The sequence below is a fragment of the Eutrigla gurnardus genome (assembly GCF_963514095.1).
Source record: "Eutrigla gurnardus genome assembly, chromosome: 6".
Classification (NCBI taxonomy): Eukaryota; Metazoa; Chordata; class Actinopteri; order Perciformes; family Triglidae; genus Eutrigla; species Eutrigla gurnardus.
The window spans coordinates 22,837,967-22,845,719 of NC_139920.1; the positions used below are offsets into that span (position 1 = coordinate 22,837,967).

Below are 7,753 nucleotides of genomic sequence, written 5' to 3' on the forward strand. Positions count from 1 at the left end.
TGGCGCATTAAAGTGTTTCATGTTCTGGCATTGAGAATAAAAAAGTCACCAACTGAGTCACTGGCCTCCACTTTCCCTTGATAAGAACAGGGATACAAGTGCATTGGTGTCCTGGCTCATTATGATAAATGAGATAAGAATAATTTCCCTTTTTAACTTCATGGGTGTTGCCCGCTATTGTGGTACTATGCTTGTTCTGCCACAGCACTCTTTAGGGGAATATCACTATTTATTTTGGTAAATTTAATATGAAAAAAATTAGCATTTACTTTATTCCCCCAGTTACTATAGGTGCAAAATAGCAAGTTCTCATAAACCTGGTGAAATGCATATCTCTTTGTTTTATATAAGGCTAAAGTTTTCTTGTGCACTGTCCCTGTTTAAATTTAAAAAAAGATGACTAGTGTTTCTGTGATTATTACTTATATTATGGTTTAGCAGTATGGTATAGGTACACCCACATACAATACAATCCACTGTACGGTATGTAAAGCTGTATGTGAAGCAGCCCCACCCCTGGTGTCCCAGCAAGTTGTTTTCTCAGATTATTGCATGGTGTGGTTTGGCAAGTAACGCACCACTTTATCTACAATGTGCATTCATCGAATTGTTTGCATGTAAAATATTAAAAATCACATGACAATTCAGTCCTAGGTGTCACACCACTGAGCACAATAACACAGGCCCTATCTGTACAGTTATCAAGAAAGGGACAACCCAACGACCATATTAGGAGATGGGCGGTCGGTAAAAGCCAACTACCTCGTTCTGATTGGCGCACGCGTCTGACATGACCGTTTTTTTACACGTTGTCGCCGACGCTGATTGGTCGGCTGACTTGGTCCGATTTGAGCTCATTATCATAATCAGCCGTGGATGGAGTGAGAGGGGAGGACAGGGGGAAAAAACGCCGAAGCTAAACAAGAAACGGTGGAGAGTCTGGCGTGGCGCGTCGTTTCTACACGAACCGGCGGACCACTGACTGACTGACTGGCTGAGGGGGGAAGAATGCTTGAAAACAAGAGAGAGAGATTGAAAACCTTCCTGCGGAAGATCGACGAGAAGGCCATCGTCCGAATCAAGCACTTCATGAAAGAGAGGTGAGTGGATGCGGCTAGCTTGAACCGCTATCTTTTTTTTTGCCGGTAAGCAACATCAACAGGGTGGATGATAACCGTTAGCATCTCTTTAATGATGACAACCTGTCCGATAAGATCGTTTTATCTCATGGAAACATAACGTTACTATTATACACTGAAACAGGAAATACGTCATTTAATTTAACTGCAATGTATTTAAATACACTACGTATTTGAATTAGAAGATGATGCTAGCAGGCTAGGCTGGGTTGGCATTTAAATCACCTTTTAGCCAACGTTACAGTGGCACAGGCAGTTAAACTCGCTGTCACGGTATAATTGTTGGCTTTGGGGTGAAAAAAATAAATACAACCGGTAGTTGTAGATGATGGCTGTTGTGTGGGCATCTTTACGACAGAAAGGGGTAACCGTTAATGCTACATTAGCACAAGTACTGGAGGATATACACACTGTGTACACTTTAGCATGAGCTTGACGTTAGCCTCGCTAGCATTTGTGTTTGATTGAGCTCCTGGTGACCCGAGCACCTGACGTCATTGGTGTGGCATACGTAAAGACAACACTTGGATAACCCCTTTTTTAGGAAATTATTCTTGCTTGCAGAATTATGCCCTTTTATCTGAGGAAGTCAGAAATCAGTTATTTATTTTCACATTGGGACCCTTTCCAAGAGCTCCAACGATTGACCCACATTTGTCCAGCAAAGTGGTGTTTTTGTTTGTGTCTTGTTGTAGCTGGCTAATCTATTCCAGGCAGCGTAAATAAACAGCATTACATATTTGTAGAGTGGCATAAAAGGGGAAGCCAATCCAGATCTGGTCGGTTTCTTTGTATCTCGCCTGGGCCTCCTGCTCAGAAATCATGACTTCTTTCACATTGGCCTTTTTGTCCTTCTTTCGTGGATGATCCAGCTCTGTTTGAAATCCAGAGAGGCTTCAACGACACTCGCATCTTTTTAAACATGCACACACACACACATATTGTGTTACCCCCCCAGGACACACACACTCGTCACACATGGGACAAGCAGGTCTAGGTTTCCTAGAAAAGACTATTTTTAGCTCCCGTGAGTCGACCACAGGTGGTACATGGTGTTACATAAATGCTCCCTACATCTCGCAGTGGCTTGCCTTCCACTTTTCATCCCCATAGATAGCCATTCGCTGGAGTACAAGAGCCCTGCCTATCAGACATGGCCTGCTGCTTATCAGCATAGTCATGATGGGTCTGTAGTATGGTATGTGGGGTGATGATCTGTTTTCACAACAAAGTAGTCGTTAGCACTAGCCTGAAAAAAGATGAGGCTATATAAGTGAGAACGTCGGAGTGAATAACACCACAATGCTTAACACTACTTACTAGCTCATTGTAAGTTGCTGCATACAGGTTTTTAAACGCACACAGTGGCAGAATATGAATAGCCCGGTGTTCAGTAGGGAAGAACCTCTTGCAGCAAAAGCTTTTTAGGTGTTGGGGTCTGGAATCGGCTGGGTGGGGCCGCTTTGCAGACATTCTGTTGGCTCCAGGAAGATGCTCCCAGGACAGAGCTTCCTTGCTGCTGTGGGGCAGTGACGACAGTGTAGGTCTAAATTATTATGAGATGTGCTGTAGGTGCAGAGGAAATGCTTAAATTTGAGATTGGGCGGGGGGAAAAAACACATCTGCTTGACTGTTTTTTGCTAAATGAAGGGTTGCGACTATGTGTTGCCGCCTCTTTCAGGCTAGTGCTAATGACCACTCCTCTGCCCCCTTTTTTCCCCACAGAGCCAACTAAGAGGCTATATTCTTCTTTGCCGTTTCACCTTTTGGTTCTCACAGTAGCCTGGTGAATTCCAGCTAAAGTAGATTCCATAAGTCAAGTCTAATTTCAGACACATGAGGCTTTATACAAGCTTATCTAACAGGTTGGTGTCTTTCTCAGATTTCATCACCGGGGTAACGTAAAAGACAACTGATTTCTAAATGGCATCTTGATTTTGAAGATGATCCCGTTTACTCAATTAATTGACTTGAAATTACCATTATGTCCAGAGATATTCAGCAGGGAGTTACTAATTGAAATCATCTGCTGTATACTTCTTCTATACACATTGCTCATGATACATTGATAAGCCCTCCTGCTCTTGTCGTTCAAGATATCTTGAATTCCAAGATGTATGATATTTCAGCCGTATGCTGGCTTGTACCAGGTTTTAAGTCACTGTGAAATTAATTTAGCCTCTTAATGAACCTCGTCATTTTTGGAGATGACCGTTGACCCAGACAACCTGCTGTTATCAACAACATTATACTAGATTTAATCCAAGTGCCCCTTTTTGTTATCTTATTTTAACTTTTTGACGGTTTTAAAGTCGGGATGGATTTTCCAGCCTGTACCACGTCATCCTCACTGCTCACATGGTGCTGAAAGTTCTGAGTTGCCTTGAAGAAAGAGACTCTCTGTCTCTCTGCCCAGTTAGCACTGAGGAAGTGGTAGGGATTTGCTGCATGCACATGGCTGCACTTCCTACTCACACACGCACACACACACACATACGCAGTTATTCTGCAACACATGTAGGCCCACATAGACGTGCTCTGTTCCACTTGGCTCACATGCACACACAGATTTCCTTGCAGACCGAGCCCTGGCAGGGTGCCACGGACAGCATGTTATTTCGCCATGACCACTGGCTTTCTTCCCTTCCCGACTGCTTTATTGAAGCTCACACACACACATGGACACATAATCACTCTCAGTCCCACCAAGAGTAATATTTTGGGTTGTCTGTAATTATCTCATTTTGGAAAGCCTTGGTTTCTCTTTCTTTTTTTTTTTCAAAATAGGTCAGAAAAATTAGAAGGCTTAAACTAGATTATCACAGAGTTAGTAGCAAAAAAAAAAACTTAACTGCACCTTTTGGCACTATAAAGCACAGCTGCAATACGATGTTGTCTTTCCTTGGAATGAGCTGATTTGATGACGGTACATCAGCTGTTCATGTGATTTTTAAAAATGATCCCCTGCTCTCCAGAAGATGGTGCTCTCACACTTCTGCAATTTCTCAGGTGATCTCATAATGATTACGTAGATGTGAGCCCTTTTGTCAGCCTTGCATATGAACCTTGCGGCTGATGTTGTTCAACCAGTATTTTTGCCTCTTGGGGTAGCTTTTACATAAGTATTTATATGAAAGCAATTCTGTCTTAAGGGCTACTTACTGAAGAGCTGACTTATGGCTGACGTCTGCAGCGGGACTCCTGGGATCATATATCTCATCTCGGGACAGCAAAACGGAAGCATCATAACTCTACGCCCGGAGGAGTTATTTTGCCAGCTGGAACATGACGATAGTTTTCAGTGAATTCAAACATAGCCTAGTCTAGATGGGTTTTTTTTATTAAAGAAATATAATCATTGAATAGAAAAGAGCATGTCCGGTTTTATATCGTAAAAGGACCAGCATCAACATTTTTTATTTGTGCAATTTAGTATCTTTTACACAGTTAACTGAAGTTTGTAGGATGGTGGAAACATTCCATCAAACTATTGTTAATGTTCAAGTTGTGAATTTAATCCCAATTTGATGATGGGAATATAGTATGTTAACTATTTTCATGAACAAAGATGAACGTGGCTATCGTGAGAAGTGCGTGTGCACCTCCTCACAAGCATTGTTCAAGTCTTATCTGTAGAAAAAAGGGAACTTGACACATGCACAAAGTAGAATTGCTCACGGTATGTACACAGGCAGCGTATGTGGAATTAATTGAGTATGGTGAATAAATAAGTATCCACTTGGCAGCGTTATACAGATATATTATCTGTTCACATCTATTCAGTCATCTAACAGGTAAAAATAACCTTTCTTATCCCGTTTTAATGTCACTGGGATGAAGGGATATGTTAAGAAGTGAACATTTTTGCAAAATTTGCATCTTTGGAAAGTGATTTTATGCATTTGAGACCAGACCATGATAAAACAGTGGTCCATTGGCCTTTTTTTACTTCAATTGAGGGGTTATATTGTTTGTACACGAGACAAATGTGTAGTCTGGTTCCGTTTCAGGGTCTAAAACCCTTGAGAGACTACATGGCTGTAGCAAAGAACAAACCTGTCCCATTTCAATTATGGAGAAAATGTAACAAAGCCGTCCCAGAGCGTTCATCCTGCAGCTCAATGCAAAGAGGTGTGCAGTGAAAACATGGCAGGTGGTGGTGAGACAGGACGGGTAAGATATGGTGGCTAAATACGGACCGACATCACAAATGCAGTTGGCCTTTATCGGACTGGCTTGAGTTTCCTGGATGGTGATATCATATGGACAGAAATAACTTCTCGAGCAACTCAGCTCTCAGCTGACGTTTATGAATGAAACAAGGGTCAATGGATTAATAGAGTACATAGTGTACTGCATTAATCTACTGTTTTTTGTATTATATATTTGGAGCTTTTCTCCCATTTTCCCTCTTGTGACACACACACAACACTCTGCCCTGGCTCCATTTACATGGTCAACAAAGAGTGTGTGTGAGCTATTGTCATTCACATTGTGCTGGCTGCTGTTAAAGCCATCTCCTTGTTGTTATTGAGAACAGGCTATTGAATGTTGTTGTTAGGTCGTCCAAACTGAGAATAACCTGGTAATGTTTCTCTCACCCCCCTCATCTTGCCCATCGTCTACCCCCTACTGTTGTAGCTGTTTCCATGACAACAAAGACTGAGAAAGGACAAAAGCTAGGGGGAGGGCATTTCAGGCTTGAACCCCAGCTCCTATTTACAACCCCCTTTTCCCCCCCTGATTTTCTTTTCTTCAGTGTGTTTCTGGCTCTGTCTTGACGTGGAGCTCTTTGCAGCTTTAAACCATTGCAGTAAAACAGACCTTTAGACCCTTTTTGATTTGGCTCAGTGCTTAAGGTCTAAGTGCAAAAGATAGAACTGGCATACTCCATTTGTCTGCATCAAGCAGTGGTGGTTAATGACTGGTAAGGGTTGTGGAAAAACCTGCAGGGAGAACTCGGTTGGTCATGGAGAGACTAGGGAAAGGCTTGTTGAACCAAGAGGGTGCTTTGTTCGATTTCCTTTGCTCTGAAGATCTGGGAAGGTAAGCATGTATCCACTTTTTCATCTCAGCCACTGCTCGGGGAAGTTTTTTTCTTCCAAAAAACAACCTGTGGGAAAACTTTGTCAAATGTTTTATTGTTAGGCTTCTATCTTGCAGTCATACAAAACAAAATGTTACAACCAGTTTGCCTGAAAATGAATATATCCTCTGTAGATCTAGAAATAAGTGCTGACGTAGCAGCGTCCGCAGATCTGACATTGACCACGGAGACTCTGTGATGAAGTAATTTGTCTGGTCTCCTAATTTAATACCAGAACAAATGCAGATAAATGGATCAAAGTGTAATGTTGTTTTGTCAGTAATCTCTGTTTTCGCATCATCATCATGTGAGGAAAATTGTACTCCGACACGAGACACGTATGCCCCATAATCTCTGGGCAAAGTCTTTTATTTTTCTTCTTTTTTTTTTCTTTTTTAAATCCGCTGCTGCTGGGGATTTGATATGACTTTGCTTTGCCTGCTTTGAAATGTCTAACATGGTGGTACAACTCGGCCCAACATTGATTGTGTCGGGTGGTGTGGCATAGCTCTCCAACAAGGAAGTAGACCAGAGGTCAAGGCCTCCGTCTGGCCTTTACACACCCATTTCAGGGAGGCTACCTCCTGCTTTGTACATTTGAAGTGGTCATTAAGAAACTTCATTTTTATTTAGTACATACTTAAAATACATTTTCCCACGTTGTCACCATTTTGGCAATTAGGGTTATTGATCTGATTATTATCATCCACCTGTTCACCCTTTGATGACTTTGGCCTTGAACATTTTTATAGCTTATTCGGGCTGACTCAGTCCCCTTTTGAAATGTACTTTCCACACAATCATAAATGCTTCACTGGATATTAGATTATGAGATTCTAGCTTTTTTTTTCTGTCCGTGTTTCTAAATGGTACAACCTGCCAGTAAAAAGACTATGCCAGTATTTCCTGGAACCTCTGCAATAAACATTACACACATTAGAATTGCCAGACTGTCTTCAGTCTATCACCGTTTGAATGAACTGCATGTTAATGAGGGAGCAGATAATCACAGGCTGGTGTCAACAGAATAATACAGGGACAATATTTTCAATTTGACGAAACGTTCAGCATGTGTTGAAAATTTGCAACCCTAAACCTTGAGGGTGAGTGCTTTTTAAATGTAAAGCACATCCCGCTGAGTGCTGTTGAGTGTTACAGGAATCGGCTTGTTTGTTCTTACGGTTACTCCAAAGTAAAGAGAGGAAGTTGTTGAGAAACTCAAGTCAATAGTCTTAAGATACTGCTTATATTGCCCTGCCACTTTAACCCTCTGCCTAGTGGGAATGGGTCAGGTGAGCATATATGAACACGGGGTCAAGCACTGAATATAAATAAATTGTTCACCAGCATATTTACACCATGGCAGCTTACTTAAAGTTGACTTCCTTTGAATGTTATATTCATATATAGGACATCTCTGTAAGTGTTGGTTTGCTTTCCCTTTAATCTCATGGCATGTAACTAACAGGATTAAGCTTTCATGACACTTAAGAATATAGATCAGTTTTATTACACAAGCAAGGAAAAA

General features: G+C 41.6%; 1 protein-coding gene across 4 annotated transcripts in view; it reads left to right on the plus strand.

Annotated features, from left to right (window-relative positions):
* The first annotated feature begins 911 nt into the window (after positions 1 to 911).
* The window catches only part of LOC311014491 (GRAM domain-containing protein 2B), a 14,189-nt gene continuing 7,347 nt past the window's right edge, over positions 912 to 7,753 (plus strand). Inside the window, exon 1 of one of the 4 annotated variants that reach the window (XM_084011123.1) lies at positions 912 to 1,100. In XM_084011123.1, coding sequence (XP_083867249.1) covers positions 1,009 to 1,100 — 92 coding nt within the window. In that variant the 5' untranslated portion in view covers positions 912 to 1,008. The remainder of the gene's footprint in view (positions 1,101 to 7,753) is intronic. The other 3 variants (XM_084011122.1, XM_084011121.1, XM_084011120.1) reach the window with 3 other exon arrangements.